General features: G+C 48.3%; 1 protein-coding gene across 3 annotated transcripts in view; it reads right to left on the bottom strand.

Annotated features, from left to right (window-relative positions):
* LOC149349583 (trypsin-1-like) overlaps positions 1-24,992 on the bottom strand; it is a 60,618-nt gene that overhangs the window by 17,283 nt on the left and 18,343 nt on the right. Inside the window, exons 3-5 of one of the 3 annotated variants that reach the window (XM_089578596.1) lie at positions 10,787-10,814; positions 8,315-8,403; positions 6,197-6,303 (exon numbers count right to left, since the gene is read on the bottom strand). In XM_089578596.1, the coding sequence (XP_089434722.1) occupies positions 6,197-6,303; positions 8,315-8,403; positions 10,787-10,814 (224 nt within the window). The remainder of the gene's footprint in view (positions 1-6,196; positions 6,304-8,314; positions 8,404-10,786; positions 10,815-24,992) is intronic. The other 2 variants (XM_089578595.1, XM_089578597.1) reach the window with 2 other exon arrangements.

Below are 24,992 nucleotides of genomic sequence, written 5' to 3'. Positions count from 1 at the left end.
TTTAATCCTACACTTCTAACCTTACGTCACCTAATTGCTTTTGAGCCACCAATCTTCCAATCGCTTTTTTCTAACTACGCACTATGGGACGCCGTGGTGAAGGGCTGCGGAAATTTCGACCACCTGGGGTTCTTTAACATGCACTGACATCGCACAGTACACGGGCCTCTAGAATTTCGCCTCCATCGAAATTCAGCCACCGCGGCCAGGATCGAACCCGCGTCGGCAATGTTAGGCGCACTGTTTAAACTTTGAAAAGGTGTGATTTTAGTCTTTTAGAGGAGCAAATCCGCTGAATCCATGGGAAATCCCTTTTCTTGTAAAGTTACTCCGTCGTGGGGTACTAAGTGCGTACGGTGTAAAGTCTAGTCTGGCATGGGGCTCACCGCCGTCATAGTCATTCACCGCCGTCATAGTGGACATCATTTTATTATACGTGAAGCACGGTGAAATACAGCGCGCATGTCTATAATCGGCTTATCGCCACCTGTTCCGTCCTGCACCGCTGAAGCTATGCGCTGTACACCAAAATGACACCCGTGATGTCACTTGAGTTCCCCCTATAAGCTTCTGGAAGCTAACGTTACCCATTTTCTGAAAGACTATTGCTCAGCCATCATAAGTGCAAACATACCCTTAGGTGCATGTTTGCCTGCCGGATTACCTTAATTAGCCCGCTGCTTCAGTTATCATGCAGCATAGTGCCGCCTTCCTGTTGCCTTCCGCACAATTCCCTCCCGGTTCTGCCGACTACCGCCATAAGCATTTACTGGCTTCGTATACCGTCTACCGGTGAGCGTCGCACGCCCTGCCCGTCGTTGAAATGCGCTCTAGCTTTGCGCCTTCTCTTTGTTCGCCGAGCGCTGCTTTTAGTTAACTGGCGGGCGCCGGGCCGTGTAGGCGCGATAAAGGAACGTGACCCGTGTGCGAGAGTGGCGCAGGAAGAGCGCGGCATCTCCTTGGAAAATAGTGCAATACCTCCGCTGCCCCAAGGCGGGGCTCGCGTTCTTCCTGGAATCGATTCTCACGCGGTTAGCCCGATTTCAGGGGAAGAAAGCCAGAACAGCGGTCGCCCCGTTCGGTTATCTCAAGCATTCCTACCCGTATTGGCTATCGGCATGCCGAGGCAGCATCAGAGAACTAAATATATGCGGGAAGCCAACGCGTTCTACGCGCTCACGCGCAGCTGTCGAGCTTAGATTCTGCGGCTTCATGACGCGCGGCCTAACGTGTAACTGTAATGAACTGTTGGTATCACAAAGTAGAACAGTGGAAAAGTTGCCGCGAAAAACTGATCACCAGCAACAGTTTTAAAGCGATAGCTTCAAGGCTTCCGTTAATCGGAAAAGGCGGCGTCCGGCGTTGAGTCGCGAAACTTAGTCAAAAAGGTTTCGCGTCACACGTGGAGCGACAGAATTGAAAAGTGATTAAAGCATTGCATAAATTGTGATTATAAGGTTGCAACATGACTTAAGCGTAATTACGGCACGCAAGTATATAAAGTAATTGAATTGCGCTGAAAAGAAAATTGGGATAATTAGTAGGGAATCAAACCCTTCCACCCTCGGATTGCGAGTCAGGCGCGCTACCCTAGGCCATTCAGGCACGTTCATACGGTTTGGTTATATCGGGGTTTTATATGTGTGTCGTGTGGGCTTTCATATAATGTGGTAGATTACGACTATATGCTATAGTATGTGTGTGATTAGAGAGGCATTAATTAAGACAGTAGTTGGGACAGCGGACAGGAAGACGACGGGACAGCGCCTGTCCCGTCGTCTTCTTTTCTTGTGTCCCTGTTCCTGCGCTGTTTTTTTCTCAAGACAGTAGTGACTAAGTGAGTTACAAAGTGCATGTGGGTGAAGATGAGTGTGGGCGAACGACTGTATGCTTGTGTCACGTGACATTGGTGTGTCACATTATCTGGTACCATTAGTAGAACACGTATTCGGGTAATATGCTAATGAGATGTGCAATTCTTTTTTCTCCTTTGTCCCAAGGCAACACGGTCGGCTACGTGGCACGCTTTAGCGGACAGCTCCGTATTATTAATGCCGACCACCTTGGGTTCTTTAACACGCAGCACTATACGTAATTTCAGCGCTGGCAGCTGCTATGATGGTTCGCAGACACCAGGTTTAAGCATGGTATATACCGTAATTGGCTTTACCCACCCTGCGGCCTGCAGAATATTTTTAGAAATATTAGCGGCATGCGGTCTTTACTAGCGCGGTCGGCCGGCTTACTGCGAAATGAGTAGCAATACCGGAGCGATAGGACGATGTAGCGCTGGCGTCGAAAGTTTAATGCATGCATAAGCTGCAAACAAAAATGAATATTTGTGGCCAGTTTATTGCGCTACCTCATTTATGGACAGAATTAATCTGTTTAGATATTCATTATTCCCTCGCTTCGCAACCGACCCTCATAGTCTACGTTTCACATTATTATAAAAAGCTCACGCAGTTGGAATGATTGTGACTCTTCTTTTCCCCCTTTCGGCACTGCTTGTATTTGTCTGATGTTGTAGTTCCCCTCCTGTCAGGGGCCGGAAGGGAGTGCAGTATTCTATAAATATATTGAAGAAACAAAGCACGGTGGACGGTCGATATCTGGGCTAGTTGGTCACTCTAAGCGCTCTCCCTTTAAATGAGCGCTCTCCCTCTAAGGGGGAGGGCATGCTACCCAAGCCGTGGCGCAGATTTACATAGCTGAAAATACGGGATACTTACGGCTGCCAACGGAAACCAATTCCCTCTTAAAAAATCGAAGTTCTGAACTTGCGAATATTTTGACCAAGGTTTCCATCTCCTCTATTTGTTATAACCTCAGGACCTTCGGTGCCACGTTTAAAAGCCTTGCATTTTCAACTCACTCCCCGCGTACCCGCCCCGCCATGTGGACCTGATCTGGGTGCCTGCGCACTTCGGTAATCCCGGCAACGAGGCCACCAGTTACCACGTCCGAGGCCTTCTAAACCGGGCGGTGGCAGACTCGGAGCCGAGCTCTTCACTGGAGCGCAACCCCTACCTCACCCCTCCCTCGATGATTACCACCAGGTCCTCTGGAGACCCGCACCCTCCCATCCCCCTATATTCTCTCCCGGATCCACCCGGTAGCCTACACCCCCACATGTTCTCTCTGCATCCACCCACTTGCCAACCTCACACATATCCTATTGCAATGCCGAACGTGGACACGCAGACGATCGCGGCGGACCGGGCCTCTGATGTAATGGACCATCATGGACTCATGAAGGTCTGAGAGCCGGGGGGCCTACGTGCCCTAAACACCCTTCAGTAAATAAAGTTTCTTCTTCCTCCTCCTCCTCCCATCGCTAACTGCATCGTTACTAAGCCTTGCAATGGAAATATACCTCCGTTACTTAGAGTAAACATTCCGCATATATCGAAATCTACTGCGGAACTTGGGCAGCCCAACCTGCCCCGAACAGAGAGTGCGCTAGAGGGCAACTTACTCCCTTTTTACTCCCATATGGGCTAATTCGTGTTTAGAGTGCCCATACTTGAATGACAGGGTTAATTGGGGATACATGGGAGAGGCCTTTGCCCTGGAGTGGGCGCAGTCAGGCTGATGATGATGATGATGATGATGACTTCAAGAAGGAACCAGTCAAACGGAAAATTCTAACTTCGTGTGTTTGGTTTCCTCTTCAAACCACGGATGATGGCACATGTGAAAGAAAGATCCTCTGATGCTTGCAAGAAATTAACAAAAAGGAGAGACTATGTGAACGTAAATGACTCAGTTCCGGCGGGGGGGGGGGGGGGGGGGGGGGGGGGAGGGGATGCAAACAAATTACGTATAAAAAGAGGAAAAATGAATGGGGTTCGATACCATACTCCTCACCAATGCATGTGACTCTGCAGTCACTTTGCACCTGCGTAGAGATACGGGTAATATAAAAGGTAACACTTGGTTTGTATTCAAGAGCCAGTTTGTTTTTGCTTTTTCACTGACGTTGGAAAAGCAAGGCATTATTCGTTCAGATGGAAAACATTGGGAAATAAATCATTGGCTGTATGTTGATAAGGTGTTGCATTTCGTATTGCCTGCACCTGTATGCTAGGCATCGGGCAAATACCGGTTTTGAAACCATCGCAACCCGCACACACACACACACACACACACACACACACACACACACACACACACACACACACACACACACACACACACACACACACACACACACACACACACACACACACACACACACACACACACACACACACACACACACACACACACAATCGCGTGGGCCTCTATACAGGTCTCGTTATTTGTGTACGAATGTCGTTCGTTCGGAATAGTGCATGTGGTGTCGCCAGTGCCACAAGGGCGACAACCTTCCGGGCATGCATCGTTTATTAACAAAAATAATAGAATGGCTGCTGCAGATAACGCAGCATAGGGCCGGCCAGCACGCACGCAGCTGTTTTTTCCATTCCGCTCGAAGCTGTCAAAGACCGGACCAGCGCCCGCACGCGGCTCTCCGTTTCAGGTGCAATTTCTGATTTGCGTATGCCTTTCGCTTGGGGCGATTCAGAAGTAAACACAGAAGACTAAACCAGGCTAATGAACAGCAGTGACAGTGGCAACGACAACGTCAGGTGCGCAGTGCTTGGAGTCCAAGTAACAACGTTGTATGTATTCACACTGTGTAATTCGAACTATTTACAACAAAGCGCGGATTTCTTCAACACGAATGCTCTGTAAGCAAGGTTGTTTAAAGGTTTAGCATGTATAGTGCTACAGTTTCATAATTAATGTCCGGCACTCGGTGTAGCCTGGATAGAGATGAAAGGGGGTGGTGTTGTAAAGGGAGAAAGGAGGTGCGAGGGTGCAGTTCAGAGGTAACTGGCGTGAGCCCGGGGGAGGGGGGGGGGAAGCATAAAGAGCAGCGGATGTTGACCTTGAGGGGGGAGGAGAAGCGAGCGAAGAGGCGAGAGAAGGCGTACGCGCTGCCAGCAGTAAAAAAAAAAAAAAATCAATGGCGATTTCACGCGTGCTATGCGGATAATGAGAGGATGAGAGCTAGCTATACGGAGACACAACCACGTTTGAATCCAATTTATTCACTGTCGATATACCGTTGGTTCATTGTCAGTGGTGATAAACATGGCCTTATGAACCGACTAATTCAATCTGACAACAGTGCCAGTATTGAAGCACCTGTTCTTACATCGTGCTCCGGACTTGCTCCTGGTTTCCCGTTTTCCGCCACAGCTACAGGATTCTGGAGAGGTCGCGAACGTTTTCTTGTACTGTACCATTGTTAAAGGGACACCGAGGAAATCTCCAGCCAATTTTTGTTGTCAGTAAAAGTTGTTTCTCCAGCTCTGCCTCGCTGTTATTCTTTGTCCGGATCTAGGAAACCTATTTATGGACAAGAAAACTGGACTTAAAAATCTCCCCGCGAGTCGACTAAGACTCGTGACGTCCTTACCGAAAATAACGAGTTGCCACCATTTTTAAGTGGGTGGCGGAATAGCGTAGCCTCTGGGATCCGTATCGCATGAAGCTGATTTCACTTGCGAAATAGGCCGGTGGTGGCCACACCTGTATCTCGTGTTCTGGTCTTTTCAGGCTTCTAAAAGCCCGGTGGTAGTGGTCTCTGTGATGAAAACGTATCGATAGAGGTCAACTTCTGTTTGCCCTCGGTGTTCCCTTAAGCTCCGTGCTACTGACCACTATGTCTCGTTAAACATTTGCACGAAAATAAAGCAGACTCACTCCTGCTATCTTCCCGCACGTCACAGGTAATGGACGTGGATACGCAGACGGCACGCCTCGATGTCACATTCCTCCGTGACACCGAATGCTGGCATGCGGGTGAATTATCCCGCTTAAAAGCAGGCGGTCTGTGTTGGGTTTGCCTTCCGCGGAGTTCCCCATTACTCTCACGATCGCAGTGGCGGCTGTCCAGGGCTGGGGAGGCCAACGGGGGCGGAACACACATGCAGCAGCATAGGCATACGAAAAAAGCAAAAGGCGGCGCGAACGGACGAGGATAGAAGTGGAAACGCAAAAAAACACCAACATTCACGGTTACTAGCGCAAGGACAAAGCATGTGTCCCCGTCTGTCCGCGCCGCGCTTTGTTTTTCCTGCCTGTGCATGCTAGCCCGAACCAAGTTTACGCGGCCGCTCAAGGTTTTGGGCTGAGCACTCACTTCTTGAGGCAGTGGGCAGCGGTGACGAGGTGCCTCTCGGTCATCATGCTGGCGCCACAGAACGGAAAAGGCTTGGACAATCCGGTCACATTCTTCTGGAGGCTGGCCTGCACGCGCGAAAGTATACATTGGGTGCAGGCGACCAAGCAGGCGGCCTTGTCGAAACAAATCACTTCGTTCAAGCTGAACTATGCGTCAATGTTTGCCTCCTTTGTTTTTCTCTTACCCCTGCTGGTCGCGGGCTGGGAAGAGAGGGACGAGGACCGTTGTGATAACAAGTGGATTTCTTTTTAAACTGCACGCATGGGTTTACAGCACAGTCCTTGATAATCCCGCACCCTTAGCCAACGAAAACTGCAGTAATTAATCTCTATATGTATATTAGCTGTCTATTCACAAAATAAAAGAACACTCCTAGTATGCAAGACACCTTCGTGCGAGCGTTCGTGAATTTGAAATGAAATATGGTCTTGCTTATGCGGGCTAACTTGAGGAGTATTTTTATTGGCAGGAGTCATAGCGTGAAGGATGTGGAAACCATAAAGGGGAGAACAAGCACTCATGCTTAGTAATGGGTTTGAGCTTTCATATAAAATTTTGAGCTCATGTGTGGCAAAGGTACGAGTAGTGGCTTTGGCAAGGACAAGAAAAAAGAAAGTGTACTCAGCTTTCTAAACGGGGGGCGTTAAATCCAGCGACAACTAGCATGTCGTTGCTTACTGGTTGAAACACGGCGTACAGAACTCCGTCTCACTTACGTCGTTGCTGTAAGTTTACATTTCGAAACTACAATACGGCTACAGGAGAGGCGATAAGGAATGTCAAGCAAGGGTGAAATCAAATTACGGTGCCACTCAACGGAATTAGTCTTCTCATGTTAAGTTCGTGAAAAATATGAGACGAAGAAATCAGCTTAATCTCTCAACGGTAATTAAAAACCTCAACAAATTAAGATGAAACCTCTTCAACTTCCCTCATGCAAAGAAGTGTATTGTTTTATTTAGTCCGTGTGTGTTTTTTTTTTTCTTGCCTGATTTTTTCGATTTTACACTGCAGCGGAAGATCACAAAGTCTGTCTACTTCGACCAACGGCTAGTGCCGAGAAAGAAATTAGCTCTAATTTGTCGAAAATTAGAAGGCACTCCTAAATTTAATTCATTCAAAGGAAAAATCTTCTTGGGGTTCTGCTTAGAAAAGAAAATGCCACCTTATGATTTATTTTTATTTTATTTATCAAATACTGCCAACTGCCTCTTGGCAGTCAAAGCAGGAGTGGATACATTGTTCTTGAACAATTGCTAAGGTGAGTTTAACAGCGGCAAAGAAAGAAAACATGCTATTGACAATCAGCCATGAAGGAATGTGCACAATCAAAAAACACACAAAAAAGAAAGAAGGAATACACTTTGAAAGGCGGACGGCAAAGCAAGAAGCGTTGGAAAGAAATACTTTCCAACGCTTTATGCTGACTTCCAACGCTTTCCAACGCTTTATGCTGACTTTATGCTGACTTCGTAGTACCACAATACCACTTTTTATGGAGTTTAAAGTACGCGTGGGCTATATTTATGGTTTAGCTTACCTCATACAGGCATTTGTAGCAGTACCTGTTCTGCGAAGGTGGAACATGACGCTTCATTGAAACAATATGAGTGGTCAGTGGTATAACGAACATGTGAAATGGGAATGCCCTTTCAAGATCGTGTTTCATCAGAACACTATCAAAACAACTCGTTGTAAGAGTGCAAATGCAATGGCAGCTAGAGGATGTCCCTGAGGGGACGTCCGCTGCGGCTAAGAATGTGTCTCTGAAAATATTTTGTTTATATTTCAAACACCCTATATTTAGGAATTTTTTAAAGTGCTCGCTGAAACATCTGGTCCAGAGAAGCCGAGTATGAGAAGCTTTTCTTTTTTTTTTCACACCACACGTTTCCCGTCTGCATGAAAGTTTGTGGCATCGGTTAATTTGTTGATTCATCGATCGATCGACTGATTTGTCAGCACTCGTGCGCGTACACGTCAGGTATAGTGCTCAGGCGTTCAATCGGCCTTGCGAATCTGGCTCCGGTTCAGTACGCTAGCCGATGCGGCCACCAACGCCGTTGGTGTGCGTACCATGAAAGGGACGGGCTCTCCGGCGTCCCGTCCTCCGACGACCCTTCTCGAACGGTGCTGCTCCGACGCTGCACTCGGACATACGGGCCCTGCATTCAGAATACAGTGCTTTGTTTGAAGCTTATGAGCACGCTCAATACATGCCGACTGCAATGGATTTTTCCTCGCAGGTACTACACGGCGTTATTTGCGAAAGTAAAGATGAGGGTGCTTAGCGCAACTTCACAGCTCAATCGCCTACCGCTCAGAAAACGTACGCAGCGGGTGCGAATAATTGTTTAGTATTATCAGACTGTAAACGCGGATAATTTCAATGAATTTGTCTCTGTTAGATGTCCTTCCAGAAAATCGAACCGCTGAAGAAAAACGAAAGTGCTGAAAATTCGATTATTAAGTCTGCGCGGGAAATGCGCTCCAAACAGTCTCATACCTTCAAAAGACAGAACGAACGAAAGGCACTCTTACAACCAGACGAGCGTCGTCTTATTTTAATTGAGTACCATATAAACCTGCCAAGCGAATCGGCGTGAAAGTTAAGCTCAGAAGGACTTCACTGCTCTTGCAATCAAACCTATTTAAAAGAAGCCACGGCGGCTTTGGAGTTGGCAGAACCTTACAAGCATGCAACCCCCCCCCACCCCCCCCCCCGCACGCACACACACACGCACACACTCAAAGACGTCGCTGTCAGGTTACGGAGTCGGGCGTCTCGTGCTGCTCCGACCGATACAGAGTGAATAGCATCGTGCTCCGTGCTTGTGATGCGTGTGCCTGAATAGTGCCCCGTTTTGGATGAAACACTGCGATGTCTACTGGCGCGTAGCACAGGAAAAACAACCCGAGGCTCGGAAATACGGCCGTCGCACGTAAACGCGCGCAAACTTTTCGCCTTCAGAACGTATACCGTGGATTCTGATACCACGCACAGCTAAAAAAAAGGGGAAGAAAATGAAAAGTGCGGGTAACAAAAAATAAATGTTTAAAGGCTTTTCCATCGTGGCACAGCGGAACACTGCTTCGCATAAGCATGACGGCATCACTTAATATTTTACGGGGTACTCACACCACCAAAGCAATAATTCACACTTGATCTCTGCTATAGTGGCCCCGAGGGCTCCGCTAGCGAGAATTTTGAACCAGCTGTGGCCGAGCCAGAAGCTTTGCCTGGCGTCTAAGGTACACACAAGTGCCGCGCAAGCATACGTCAGCAGAAAGCGGAGCTGTTTCTCTAGCAGCGACGGTATTTATCGCTACAGGTAATTTATGTGGAGTCACTTGCACTGTCAGGATTTTGCTGGCAGAAATTATGTTTTCCGGTGGGACGGTGAATAAACGGCGACAGCTATTGCAATTGCCCTGTCCTGTGAATGCTTTACAGTGCTGGGAAATTCTGCGTTATGTGTTTGGTAGCAGGTGGCGGAGTTATGCTCTGTCTAAGTGTGTGAGAAATAAGGGAAAAATGATCTTTTTTGAGATTCAAGGGATTAACTTTTTTGTTTATGAAAACGGAGTAACGGAACCCGAAGTGACCTGAGTGCACCATTTGTCGCCGTTGAATCGTAGTCACACTTTGACACGATTTGAAGCTGATTATCTAAGTGTTCTATGTTTACAAGAAGGCTGAACGAAATACATGAGCTTAGCTATCCGCTTGTTCCTCTTTCCTGCGCCGTCACTTTTACTGGAGAGCAAGTGATCACCACATCGGGAAAAGCTTGTTCATCTTATTCAGTCGTAACCAGAGTGATCACCTTCATGCTCCGATGGCTCGACTGCGACTGCATGCACAGCTCGCACAAACTGTACAGACTCAGTAGCCTGTCAACTTACTCAACTCCGATGGCCATGGCGCCTGGATGCTCAACTTAAGCGGGTTGCACGTTTTAGTAACTATGACGCTCCAACCAGGGATTTTTTATCACGAAGCGTTGAGTCTGATAAAACGCACGACAAAGGGGAAAAATGACATTTGTGCGAGACCCGTGTACGGGAGCGATGAAGTGGTTCGCGCGAAGAGGATGCTTTTGAGCGCACTTCCAACTTGCAGTTTCGAATATCGCTGTACAGTAGAGCAGTAGAGCACGAAGAAGTTAATGCCAGTTTCCAGCTCTGCACACCTTTCACTTGGGCTGGTGATGCTGGGCAGAGGGTGTTAGATTTCTTGTGATAGGGGCGCGGTGATGTGGTGTTCACTTGGAAATCATGGAATGCGTCTTCGTGTCACGTGGACAGACTGCTAGCGACCGCATTGTTGACATCCCTCTAAAACAGCTGCCACCGATCTTGCTTCGCCCTGTAGGCCGTGCGATGATTCGGCACGTCACCTTCATGCGAAAACTACACATTTGGCGGAGTCATAAGTAATTATTTCAATACACGTCGAACTATTGGCGTTTTGAAGTGTCTGAAAGTCGAAATTTCCGAGTACCTTCCCATTATATAAAATAACGTCGAGCGGTATAATGGACTTACGTTCGTCAGCGTTGTATATCTTCCAGAACTGCAAAACAGAAAAAAAAGTTAATTAGGACGTTTATTCTTCTTTGCGGCCAATTGCATAGCGCTGAACTGCACTGGACAGCTCCAGATGATTAAAGTAGTCGCGTGGGTCGCACGGTAAGCATCACATAGTTTACTAGCACCGCTTTCGAAGCGTCTACGAATGCAGCTTCGGAAATCGTGACGCGTGCGTAAGTTTGCGCGAGGCGACGCTCCCGGAATAATTGTGCAATGTTTTCTGCCCTTAGCACCGACGTTCAACATGCGACGGCTCAAGGAGCCGCATCTTCACGAAAGGCTGACACGAAAGTGCACTTTGAAAAACCTGAAGTATACTTCGACATTACACCATGCTGACCGGATACCACAGCGCCTCTGTGGCCCAGAGCGCTTGCCTCGGGACGACCCTTCGAAAAAACTGCAACCTTGCTTACACAGCCCGTCGTATGACCAGTGGTCGAGGGGATGGAGGAATGGGTTTGCGGAAAAATAGCTCTCAAAGGTCTTGCCTTCTGCTCGCATTAAAAACGAAGCGTGTATCCTATCGTTATGACAGGGAAGCTATAGCTTCGCAAGCAGCGACTCAACGTTGGCTCGTCGGAGCCTTTTGTCATCGCGTGCCGAAAATCGAGCCATCGGTCCGTGAGCGTGCTTCTGTGTCCCTGTTTTCGCTTTGAAGCGGAAGTATACAAGAGCCGAAACAGCGGGCGGGCCGTAGTGAGCCAACATCAGCTACTGCTGTCGTTTTCAGGAGTCCCGAGGCCGTATCTTCTCGGCGTTGCGGTACGGCTTCCCCAGGGCTCCAAATCCTCGAGGGTGAGGACACTTTTGATCGTCACAGTAGCAGGGGTGCTCCTCTACTTCACGGCGCGTCAGTATACCCTGTGACCCGGGTGGGACGGTCTGCATTTGCCGCATCTAAATGCAGGCGGCGCGTTCAGAAATGGAACGCACGGGCTCCTGCTAAGCGGTAGGCCAATTCTGCACTGGACCGTGAGCAACGCACTATTCCAGCAACGCACACAAAGGGGTTACTTTTTGTCATCGTAAGGGCTGTATATTAGCGGAAAATATTTGGTGGTTGTTCGCTGTTACCGAACATCGACTGCGCGGATGTCAACTCCCTTGATCAGTCTGTGCATACAAAATATAGCGCGTATCGCCATGTGAAAATGCGATTATCTCTTTTTGTTTCTCTGACGCATTTAGCTTGTGTTGCTGCTCTTCTTTTTGTCAAATAACTGCCAAATAATGGATGGATGCTGCCCCTTTAATTCGGGGGTTAACATCCAGCCAGTGCTTGGGAGGATCGTATTGATAACCGCGAACACTGCGGCAGCAACCAGGTTGGCCATCATACTTAGTCAACTTGTTGACGTTCCGACGACAGGAAGCGTACCGGCTGCCGCGAACGGAATACCGAAGCGGCTACCTACAACAAGTTGCGTCGCGGCACAGACGTTCCGGGAGAGAACAGGAGCGACTGCACCCAACCTGCCCAAGATCAAAGGCTATACTTCAAGAGTGCGTACGGTACTCGGTGGGCGTACAAGAAGAACAGTTAATTAGCTTCCCCCGATAACGGACCGAGGAAATCTAAAAGCCACCCGACGCGAGCTGAATAGCAATCGCGAAGAGGGGCTGCCCGCGGAGAGCGGCTTTCTCCCAGGTATGCGCGCCACTTGGCACCTCGCCACCGCGACCTCCGAAGCCGCGTGTGCGTGCCCTTAGCGACTGCGTGAGAGCCAGGTCTGCGAAGTTGTACCACTTAGTAAGAATAATTCCTATGTCAGTGGACTTTTCAGAGTTCCTGTAATTCAATGGACATGGAATCGATAGTCTGCGCAAATAAAACTCGCGTGGTAAACATCAAGATCATGTAGCGTTAAATAAATCGTTGTTTCGATGCAAGTACAGGCGCGGACGGCGCTGCGCAAGAAATAGTAACTATAAAAAACAAGTTATAACAAGAAAAGGTGTCGGCGGACAAGTGAAACACTTGGCGTCTCCACGTTGGGGTGACCGATACTCATGAAAGAATTGGCCTACAGATGCGGTTACGAAAGCGAGGGGGAACGCAGCTGCCTGAAAATTTTCTGCTATCGTGGCGATAAGGTGCCGCCAGTAATGAAGCCTTTCGAGCGAAGTTAATCGGATTACTCTCGGAAGGACGAGCATGTAGGGAGGCTCGTCGAATAGTAAGCATCCGAACGTACAGTCTTTGCCAAAAGTAACCAGGCTGCATGGTTTGCTTCTCATTCGTATAGTACAGCCCTCAGAGCGTCCCTGAAGATCAAAAAGTTCTTTGAAAGTGAGAACAGGGGTTCTCCTTACCATACAGAGATTTAGGGCTTGAGGGCTGGCATAATAGCCTTAATACAGGACTGAGGAGCAAACCGTGCAGCCTAGTTACTTTTGGCAAAGACTGTACATAGCCAAATGCATATCGAGTCTGTTGTAAACATGCAAAGCTCTGCGGTGCGCACTTTCCTGTTCAAGTTCGAGGAGACGACGACACGTGCACAGTGCAACGACCCCATGCGAGCGAAGCTCCGGGGCCCGCGATATGCGGACAGTGCACCATGCAGCTTATTAGGCGCTTGTGGACTGTTGCTTCATGGACTGCATGTTACTCTGCAGTTCTTCGCAGAGCAGTGCGGCACGTATACACCTAGAACACACCGAGCCCCATGAGGACATCGAAAGACACCGGAGAAAGTCGGCTGAGCATTTTTTTTTTCTCGTTTCACGTGGCCTCAGGGCAAGAGGATGCACCCACACTCTGATTATGCGTGTGCTTCTTCGGAAGAGAGCAGGTTAAAATAGCATGAACATGGGACGTGAGAAACTCAGATCGTGATTCCATCTCTTCTTCACCAGCGCTGCTCAAGAATTATTGTTACCATTAATGGCTACAACTACAGTGGGGAGGTTGTTTTATTCCTGGGAAATACATGGTCGAAAATAACTGTAGTAAAATTATATTGTTATGTCAGAACAGTAACTGCATGAAGTTGGTACAAACGAAGGTTAATAATAAGTGATCTCAGTAAAACAAGCTTGTCTCTCCGTTTTGAGAGAAACTGAAGCAACACTAATCAGAAACGGTATAAAGTGATGTATAGGGGTACGGCCAAACGTATATAATAGGGAAAATAATAATGATACAGAAACCGAACGAAGTATGTGCTAGAAAAATAACGTATATAAAGCAAGAATTCCATGTCGAATAAAGAGTTGTGAGTTCGCGCTTCGTTTGTACATGACTTGCGTGGATAGGATGGCCGCAACTGACAAAGGACAAGGTTAATTGGAGAGACATGGGAGAGGCCTTTGCCCTGCAGTGGGCGTAGTCAGGCTGCATCTCTGTTATGGGAAGCCGCCGCTCTCAACAGTGTGACTGATACGCGTGTACCGCCGCTTGGAACGTGCTCGACAACGTCTTCTTCCTTTACGCCGAGGAACTGCAGCCTGCGACGATGCTCGACACCGCCTGCATTACAACTTGGGACTCTTGCTTGACAACTTCCAGTCACGTCTGGCGGTTATCGGATTGACCTCTGAGCAGCGTCAGCTCTGCGCCTACACCGCTATAGCTGAACATTGAACTCCGCAGTGCTGTTTATGTTCTGATCTGAGCCAGACTGCAGGTGAATGGAGGCACTTGGCGTTCCTAAGGCAGGGGCAAGAGGGTTTAGTGCAGTCACGTACCATATCCTCGTCAGACCTCATGTAGTACATTATAATGCAGACCTGTACTTTACGATTTTTTTAACGTATCAGTTCTGCAGCTTAAGAGCGCCATTGGCAGCTCGACAGTACTCACTTTCCCATGTGTTCACTTTCACCAGAACAGCGGCGCTCTGAACAGCCGTCCAAGTTGGTTGCTTTTGTCTGCAGAGTCTTGCCTCCAGTGGCCAAACGACTCCTATGGTTCTCGCGCTTCGCCATGAGATTATTTCTAATTTTGATTGAAATGTGTACTCTTCCGCGCATATATTTAGCTAAATTTGCGTCATAGGATATTGTTGCACGTTCCTCAACACATACGAAGCACAGATCATGAATAAAGGTCCTAAAGAAAGAACTGTTAGAACTATATGGCTCCCAGACTTGAGAAACATATTTAGATTAACGCTGACATACCGAACTTTTGTTTGCGTCTGACGAAGATATGCCAGACTTGCTCATTCTGAATCGCTAATCACAAAGACATCTGAGCAATCTCCCTGGAATAGGATGGGAAAACATTAATTTTTGACTGGACGCTCAGCTAAAGCCACGCGTGCAACCTCTGTTCTTTTTCCCCTCTTGAGGGAAATAACGGCCGCATATAAGCTCGCAGAGAGCCCGCGATATCATTGGTCACGCATGCTGACTCAGGCTGCGCTGATGCAGCGCATAAATGGCGAAACGAAAAATAAGCAAAGACTGAAAAAGAAAAACAATCGAAATCATTGGCTGATGTATCGCTGGGCCGACCACAAATGAACTTGAATAAACCGCGCATTCACCCGTAGCGTACCGTAACCGTCGGCTTTTAATCACGCATGTTCACAACAAACTTTGCAACTGCAGAAAGGTTAAAAGCCTCTGGGGCAGAATACGTCCTGTTTTGCGATCCCAGATAATAAAATTGCCGGGGAGCGGTCCCACCGCTGTACCTTTCTTGGGCAAGCGAAGCGGGAGAACGATCTTGCGTGATCAAAACACGATTATTGGAACTAGCGCTGCCTCGGTACGGCAGCCTCTGCGTTCTCCCAGTTTTGGTCGCCCCGCCCTAGCTTTGCGTGAAGAAATCGCCACATATACGCCACATTCAACAAATCCTCGCTTATAGTTTCTGCGAATACGTGTAGCTGCTCAGCAGCCATACAGGCGTTAGCAGAGTTACGCAAAGGAGGCAGCGCATGCTTACTTCTCGCTCCTTTCCAATATTTTAGTCGCGGTGCAAGACGTACAGTGCGCACTTCTTGCACCCTCGGTGTAAAAGAAAGGATGAACTTGTAATCATGTGTCGTCGGCAGACTATACCGTGACGCCACGGTATCTTAAATGTAACAACTGTACCCCGCTTTGTAACCAAACTGCTGGACACGGTGTGTGGCACTGTGTGGGTTAGGGCACGTAACAGTTCCCTAAGTAAAGAAATGGCGTTACTTCCACTCTGCCTTTCGCGCTATTTGGGAATGCATCTCCCACTCTTGGGGGCTGCGGCTCAAGACATACTAACAAGCCCGATTCGCCACCTTTTCACCAGCTCTCCCGTCTTTCCTTCCTGCTGGACTTACTGCGCAACTCAAGTTTTCATCGATGCCACTCCACTCTTTTCTAGTGGCAGAAAGTGCAGGAAGCGTTATATACCTGGCAGTCAGGTGGAACATGCAAATGACAAATGTAAGTGGCACATGATCCTCATGACTGTCCTCTGTGAATAGCCTGCCGAACTGTTCGCAAATTACTCCTGTATAAAGAGCGGCCACTTGTATTCCAGCCAAAGAGGGGTGCGGTCCTTACGCACTAACGCGCTGATAATTTTACGTCCTGCGAGCATTCATTCGCGGTTCTTTCTTTGCGTGTGTACGTAAGCGGAGGGTAATGATTAACATGCGGAGGTTGTCTAGGGTTCAGCGTTAATTAAAGTGCTGCGTCGCTTCTTCCAGAGTCAAATGCTTGAATCTCAGCCAAGGGCGGTGAAGTTTCAGTAGAGATGAGATGCAGGAATGTTTTCGTGCCAAGATTTTTAGTAACGAAGTAAGATATGGTGTTAAAGTCAGTGTCGATCCCTTCCGCCCCAACCGCGTGATCTTCAGAAAAACAAACAAACAAACAAACAAAGAACAAAAACCAGCTAACCAAACAACTAACTAGCGAGGAAGAATTCCCTAGTCAATATCCTTGGAAATGCGCCTTTCACCCGAAAATTTTATTGCTAGCTCGCATTGCATGGGATACGGCGCTCACGGCAAGTGCGACGGTCTGAAAAATTGCCTCCGCATCGACTGCGAGCTGTAGCGGAAGTTGCCGCAGCTGTCTTTCCGGCAGTGCAGACTTTCGAGGCCCGCATGGAGACAGCCTGCGCCGTCGAACGCATGCGGTGACGTCAGTGACAAAGCGTCTCGGTGGAGCGGCCCTGCCTCGACGTCACGTAGCGAGTACAGGTTAGCGCGGTACCCTCTGCTGCGCTGCAGAGGCGCGTAAACACTGCGACCCCTCGGCGCATGCGACGGCCGTCAGAGTCAGCGCCCGTGCGCGTTTTGGCCGCCTTCGCGGGCAGTGAAACGCGCGGTAACCTGCTGAACGACCTCCAACGCCCGGATGTGGAAACTTCCCGTTCCGAGTGTGGAAGTTATTTTCTTGTTCTCTGCTATTAACCCCCGCACTGTGGCACGATACCGATGCAAGAGCTTTCCGCGGACGACTACGACACAATATGGTTGTGATAATTAAGATGCCCGCCTGCTGATGCGCAGGGTGTCCTTTATTTATTTATTTATTTATTTATTTATTTATTTATTTATTTATTTATTTATTTATTTATTTATTTATTTATTTATTTATTTATTTATAAAACCTTGCAGGGCCCCGGAGGGCACTGAAAGTAAGGGGGACAAAAACGTCACAAGCACAATATGAAACGTACAACTGCCCCGTCGGTACATATAAAGATGGCCAAACTAGCTTATTTGAGACAAATTGCTACACCCCCCCACCACTATTTTCTTTTTCAAACGTTCGCGCAGCTTTCGACAGTTCACACCACAGCTGGATGTCGTTATTTGGTTCATGCCTCATTTCCTCTTACGAGCATTTCCTATGTGTGTCGACACCATCACCAGTGTCGTGTTATGGCGTAAAATCAGAAATTATAAGTCAACTAGCATATGCGTCTTTGTAATGTAATATAGCTAGTTGACGTTTGCGGACAGTCAGCATGCTACGCACTGCATCATCAAGCATAATTATATTAAGTCAATAGCAGACAAGAAACTAGAGATGTCACGTGAGATTAGGCGCACAGACGTATGCTGCGGGCGAAAATTGGAAAGACGACACAGTTTCTATTAAATGTGTCACGCTGAGCTGAAGCGGCACAGTTTGCCGCGTGTGTAGTTGATATGTGGGGCGCTAGGGAGACCACGTTCCTGTTCCTGTTCGCCACCTAAAAAACAGCTCGATTCCGAACAAATACTGGACCATTTACCAAAGGTTCTGTATAGCATGAGAGACAGGCAGAGAAAACGAGTTTTCTGCCAAATGTCCACTCACGAAGCTTGTTTATTTACGCCTGCAGAATGAAAGTGCAGACAAGCGTGCCGGGGTCAGCTTATTCGGAGTTAGGCTAGCCGAAGGGCGTGCCTTTATTTCACCTTGTTGTATCGTTTTTGCGATCCGCACACGAGCTCTCTGTACTATAGCAATTTTCCGACTGGCGTTTTGCCTCTGCCGTTTAGTTTCGCGTATGTACCTTCACATATACGTCATCACCACTGGGCCATTCCACTCAGAAGCTAACCGGGAGCATTCTAGTGCCGGCTTCTGTTCGTTCATTATACTCGTAGTTTCACGGAGCCACTGGTAGTTTTCGGTCGTTGCTCGGTGATTTCAGGTTAGCCTGTCCATGTCTGAACTATATCAGCGTCGAGTGAAACGCGAACGAGATAGTTTAAATGGGAGCATCAAAACAAGAAGGCCTTTGATTTCCACTTCGATGGTGCTAACACAGGTTGATTTGGTGTAGAAGTCTTCACAGACCCAGAAAGAGAAATTGTCGAGGCTGTTGCCATCTTGAGGTCGGAGCCAGATAAGTGTGTCAGCACGCCTTCTGTGCCCATTTTTCAGAAAGAATTAGCGTTTCTGTCTCTGCCTCCCAAGGTTGTTTTTGTTTGGTTTTGAGCAGGTGGTTGTGTCATCCTTGCTTGGTTCCTTCCCTTCCACGTGCCGATTGCTTTCGTCATGGTTGCCACTGAATTGTTTTCTCATGCTTCATCTTCATTTCACGATTGTTTGCAGATTACCCGCGCGACTGATCCATATAAGCGCTGCTGTTCTTCAATAAATGTTCGCCCCGCCGCGGTGGCTCAGTGGTTACGGCGCTCGGCTGCTCACCCGAAAGACTCGAGTTCGATCCCGGCCGCGGTGGCTGAATTTCGATGAAGGCGAAATTCTAGAGGCCCGTGTGCTGTGCGATGTCTGTGCACGTTAAAGAACCCCAGGTGGTCGAAATTTCTGGAGCCCTTCACTATGGCGTCCCTCACAGCCTGAGTTGCTTTGGGACGTTAAACCCCAATAACCAACCAATAAATGTTCATTTGTTAGAACCGCCTTGTGTTGCCGTCAGCCTCTGTCCGGTCCTGTTTTGTGGTTTTGCCCCTCACGGTATTTTCGATATTCTAAAAACTGATACGGATATTACGGCGGGCTACACGCCTCTCAGTGGTTAAGGAGCCTAAAACTAATAGTTAAAAGCTAACTTTGTATTCTGACGTACTGCACCGCTGTTAGCGCTATGCCACAAAAACGCTCTTCTAACTAAAAAAAGCCTATTTAAAAAAAAAAAATGTGGAAAGTGTTAGGTGAAACACACCGTATATCCCCCGAAGACCATAATATGAAGGACCCGCCGCGGTGGCTCAGTGGTTACGGCGCTCGGCTGCTGACGCGGGTTCGTTCCCGGCCGCGGCGGTTGAATTTCGATGAAGGCGAAATTCTAGAGGCCCGTGTGCTGTGCGATGTCAGTGCACGTTAAAGAACCTCAGGTGGTCGAAATTTCCGGAGCCCTTCACTACGTTGTCCCTCATAGCCTCAGTTGCTTTGGGACGTTAAACCCCAATAAACCAAACCATAATATGAAGGTGGCTTCCAAATGACGAGCCACCAAATGTCGTTACCGTTCGCGGAAACGTGCAAACATTTTAAGGACAGCTCTGTTTTGTTGTGGCTGCGCCCATTATCAAGCGTGCGCGATCATCGTTTGGTGGCTGGCGGCTGCCGAGGGTCGGCTGCGCGCTCCGCAGTTGCACGACGCCGGCTGGGGCTGGTGGCAGCAGCTGTCTTGGGCGTTCACCTCGGGTTTTATGCACACACTGCAGGCACAGGGCACACGTGGAAAGCGATGTTGACGGAAAGTTGTCATCGTGCCTGCCTGCGCTAATGTCGACCAGTATGAAAAGGCGTGCGTTTAGCTTCAGGCGTAAACAAATTTCGGCTTCGATCGCTTAAGCTTATGCAGTATTCGTCAAAAAAAAAGCAAAAGTAGCTGTTCGCTTTAAGGGATTTACCAGTTTGCGTACAACTGACTGGGTAAGCGCTTGGTTATCAACTCAGAAAGGAATGTTTTCTCGAGGCTGCACTAATTGCTGCCATTAATTCGGCATGCTGCGGAACATAATAATCGAGGGACAACCTTCAGATAAGAACTTACGCATTTGGGAATGCTAAGTGAGCTTTACAGCTGAACCTCACTGGAATCAGGGAGACCACGTTGATTCTAGTATTATTAGAGCTGCTCAAATAATCTGGATTTAATGTGAACAAATACGGGGTACTGAGATCTGCACGAAGTCGGTTTGTCATGCGAACAATGGCCGAAGATACGCCTGGAGATACATAACACCGAAGGAGAAAGTCTCACCCAGCAGACCTATTAGCGAGCCTGACACGAGTTTGTGTACATTGCTTGTGTTGATAAACTTTTTGAAAAAACTGAATATTCATTTTTGTGGAAAGGAAATGGCGCAGAAATTGTTTCACATCTCTGTGGACACCCGTATCCGCGCAGTAAGAGAAGGGAGGAAGGTGGGAGTGGAAGAATAAAGAGAGAAAGATGTTCCATAGTGGATGGCTCCGGAATAATTTCGACCAACTGGCGATCTTTTAACATGCACTGAGATCGCACAGCACACGGGCGCCTTTGCGTTTCGCCTCCTTCGAAACGCCGCCGCCGCCGTGTTCGAACCCGGGAACTCCTCTCCGAATAAACTTTTTACAGTTGCTGCGTTTTGTCAGGGCCTTATTTTCACACAAAGTACGACTGTGTCTGCAGAGGGCAGAAAGCCTTGACGTCTAAAGGTGCGTAATACGTTGGTCAGTAGAAATTTTGTTCATGCAAGACTTAGCAAAACGGCGTGGTTGATTAAGCATTCTGCCAGTACTGTTTAAGCAGTAAAAGGAAACTGTGGCGATGAACGATACGTTTGCCGACTGAAAGATATATTGAGCTATAGGAAGTGTGCTTGCTTGCGTGCTTGCTTGGTTTAATTGCTTTGCTTGCTTGTTTGCTTGCTTGCTTGCTTGCTTTGCTTGCTTGATTGCATGCTTGCTTGGCTTAATTGCTTTGCTTGCTTGCTTGCCTTAATTGCTTGGCTTAATTGCTTTGCTTGCTTGCTTGCTTGCCTCGCCTTAGCTATAGTCCCTACATCAGCTGACCTAGGGACTTTAGCCTTACCATGCCCTGCTTGCTGCAATTTCTGTAGTTTATGGTTTATTGGGGTTTAACGTCCCAAAGCGACAGAGGCTATGAGGGACGCCTTAGTGAAGGGCTCCGGAAATTTCAATCACATGGGGTTCCTTAACGTGCACTGACACCGCACAGTACACGGGCCTCTAGAATTTCTCCCCCAAAGAAATTCAACCGCCGCGGCCGGGATCGAACCCGCGTCTTTCGGGTCAGCAGCCAAGCACCATAACCACTGAGCCAGCACGGCGGCGCATTTTCGATGGGTTTCAGTGGGTCTGTTAGTGGGCGACGGGCGATGTAGTGGAAGAATTGGCTCGCACTTGGCGAAAATTCGTGCGTATTTTGCTGTTTAGACTCTTGCTTTCCCTGCAGCATGTCCTTTTTATATATGCGTGACATTTCGCGTTTTATTTTTCTGCGACAACGTCGTAACAATGCTGGTCATCCCTAAAATATTAAATGTTTGAGGAACATTGTTTGGACCGACGCTGTCACCTGTTATACTCTATTGCCCCTTTGTTCTGGAGGCTGGGGGAGGTTGCAGGAGACCAGTGCTTTGTTTTCCAGCGCCACAAGTCACCCGTGCGCACAGCGGTGGCCTTGGGTGCCCTTTCTTTTCGCTCTCGAAAGTGCGTAGAAATGCAGCTGCGGAAGAAGGCGCAAGAAATCGGGAGAGGGGGAGAGGAGGGGCCCCCCACAGCAATGCATTCGTGCGCTGCTGTGCCGTGCTTAAAGCAGATCAGCAGACGAGAGTAGAGAGAAGCGATTTCACTGTGAAGACGTGGGCATGTGCCATCAGCATCACCAGTAAATTGACACCTTGTGCCGTGACGCTCTTTGGACAAAGAGGTCCTTGCGCCATTAAGGTTTTAATACAATCACCATAATCATCATACTTCATTAAAGGGGCTCTGAAAAATCGTCTGAGGAGAGCACATAAACTGGCTCAATCCCTACATTCTGTCGTCATGAGCAAATAATACTCTTCTGCACGCAGCAGAGAACCCACAATCGAGCGCGAAAGTTGGCGAGTCCTTCCTAGCGACTTTTTCATGCTTGCGCCCTCTTCCGCCGCACGCTCCTGCGTAATTCTGTTCAGAGACGTCTGTTGGTTAGTTTCTTTCAGCCGCAGCTACCATGTCCGCGGCCAGTCAGCAGCGTCGGTTCGGCGAGTCAGGAAGCTTGTACACCCGGGGAATTCCCGCGCGCGAGGAGTGCCGGCCTTTGAGCATGCAAAAAGTGGCGAGAGGAGAGAGCGAGGCGCGCAGACGCTGAAATTCAAAGTTTGACTACAGTTAACTAAGCTTCTACAGAACGCATTCTAAAAATTCTTGCTAGAGCCGTCCGTTAACATCCCAAGAATAGTAATAAGGGACTCCCTTATTACAATTCTACTCCACCTTGGGGGATTCCCCTAAAATATTTGGTCATCCCAAGAATACCGCACCTTTTTGAGGACCCCTTTCAGAGCCCTTTTAAATTTTCAGTTGTAGTGAATAAAAACATCACTTGACATCACTTGCGGAAACAGGCGACAGTGGCGATACCTGTCTTCAATTTTTTGCCATTCTGGATTAGAAAACCTACGTTTTTTGTCAAAGTAGTCATTCTGTCATTATAAAGCGGTAATCCATCAATCATGGTTTACCTCAATTTGTCCTCAGGGTCCATTTATAATACTCCTCATTTACAGCTGCCCTGAAATCAAATCGTGAGCCGTTTGCATGGTCTATTTAGTTTTTGAGGTGATAGTATTGCACGAAGGGCACGGTGGGGCATTTACCGCAACTTACGAAACGCTATCCCCTTTCAGGATTCACCAGTGCGCCTTTCTCACAGCGACTCATAAATGCCCTCTCTACACCATTCCTTGCCTATCGGTGTATATTATTTTCTTTATGTTACAAAAACGAAAGGAAATAGCAGTGAACAACGACGAGCAGCAGCGACAGAAGTTGCTCGTTGGCTCCGCGGCGGGGGTGTCTACCGCGTGCGTGCGTGTCGCGAGATGCGACGCCACGGCACCGACTACGAGTGCATTGGACATACCTGTACGCCCGCGTGAGGTCATGCATATAATTATTAGGCCAGAATAAAATGCGAAAACCGACCTGAGTACACAGCATGATCTTTCACTTTGTTACGATCAACTACGGCAAGGAACTGCAGCGAAATTCGTGTTTCTAACGTGAAGGGGTCCTGCGAAGTATGCCTTCATCAACCAGTCAGACATCGATGTCACGCTGCACTTTTCAAGAATAAAACGCTTGATTTCGCGGTTCAATCCGGCCGGGTAGTAACTGCACTTGTTTCTCTCTCCTCACCTTTCATTTCTTTCACCTTTCTGAGGTGGGCTCATGGTTACAGCGTTCGCCTGCTGAGAACTAGGGCGCGGGGTCGAATGGAGGCGAAAGGCAAAAGACACCCTTGGAGCACTCCAATACGGCGCCTCTCTCTTTCTTTCTTCTTTCACTCCCTCATTCATTCCTTCTCTCACGGTGAGAGTGAGGTGTCCAACGAGACAGAAGCAGTTACTGCTTTCCTTTCCTTATGACTGGTTATCAGGAAATGAAAGGCGCAGTTACTGTCTCGCTTCTCGGTGGACACCCCAACCGCGCCGTAAGGGAAGGGAGAAAGGTGGGAGAGAAAGAAGGAAGACAGAGAGGGGCGCCGTATTGTAGTGCTCCGGATTAATTTCGACCACCTGCGGATCTTTAACGTGCACTGCCACCGCACAGTACACGGGCGCCTTTTGCATTTCGCCTCCATCGAAACGCGGCCGCCGCGGTCGGGTTCGATCCCGGGTCAGTAGCTGAGAGCTCTAACCACTGAGCCACTGCGGCGGGTCTTTCTTCATAACCAGTTCCATGCACAACGAGCTTCAGCTTTCCACCAATTTGCATGGCATATTTTTAGAATATATTTAAAAAAAGCTTTTCGAAAGCAGCCAGCCTTCAGAAAATCCGCTCGCTTCTACGGTGCTACATGTGCCAAACAAAGCACAAGAGCTCAAATAGGCTAGGACGTCATTGAAACAAGTCATACAACGCTCCCGAGGTGGTAAAGTTCAACACAGAAGCAAACCATGGCCGCGCATTCTAAACGCTTACGTACTCAGTTTAAGCGAGCCCCCAGTTGTAGCCAGTGGCGTTCGGCAGTTGAGCTAAGAAAATTCATTTAAATCTCAGAAGGTGGCGGCGCGAATCGCAGTCATAGCTGCGCGCATCAAACCTGCAGCTATCCTCTAATGAAAAGCTCGAATAACTCATAAAATATTAGATACAGACTTGGTGAACTATTACAGAGTTGTTCACAAAGTCTGAGTGCCTGCACACCCTTACGTAGTCTTGCACCCCATGAAGCTGCAACACCCTTGCACCTGTTCACCCTTAAACGATGCATGGGCGCATTAATGGTGTGGGCGTACTCAGCGTGCTCTTTAAAAAAAAACAGCAAAAATTAAGGGTGTGCAAAGGGTGCCTTAAGCAGAGTCACACCCTCAAGGGTTTAAATGCTTTGCCTGTGCGCGTCACCATCTTGTTTACTCCGTTGTCTTTGTTTCAAGCAACAGCAAAAGCGCTCAACTATCAGAGGGCTCATAATAAGAGCGGCAAGTTTCTACTTCGCTTCGCCCGCATCACCTACATTGTTTTATTACTTTTGGTGTTGATTCTGAAGACACTTAAGTGGTTGCTTGTTGCAGCAAAGGGACCTCAGTTC

Source organism: Amblyomma mixtum, chromosome 3 (genome assembly GCF_055824585.1).
Source record: "Amblyomma mixtum isolate Tamu chromosome 3, ASM5582458v1, whole genome shotgun sequence".
Classification (NCBI taxonomy): Eukaryota; Metazoa; Arthropoda; class Arachnida; order Ixodida; family Ixodidae; genus Amblyomma; species Amblyomma mixtum.
Note: the sequence above shows the minus strand (reverse complement) of the source record. Positions and strands in the feature narration are given on the sequence as shown.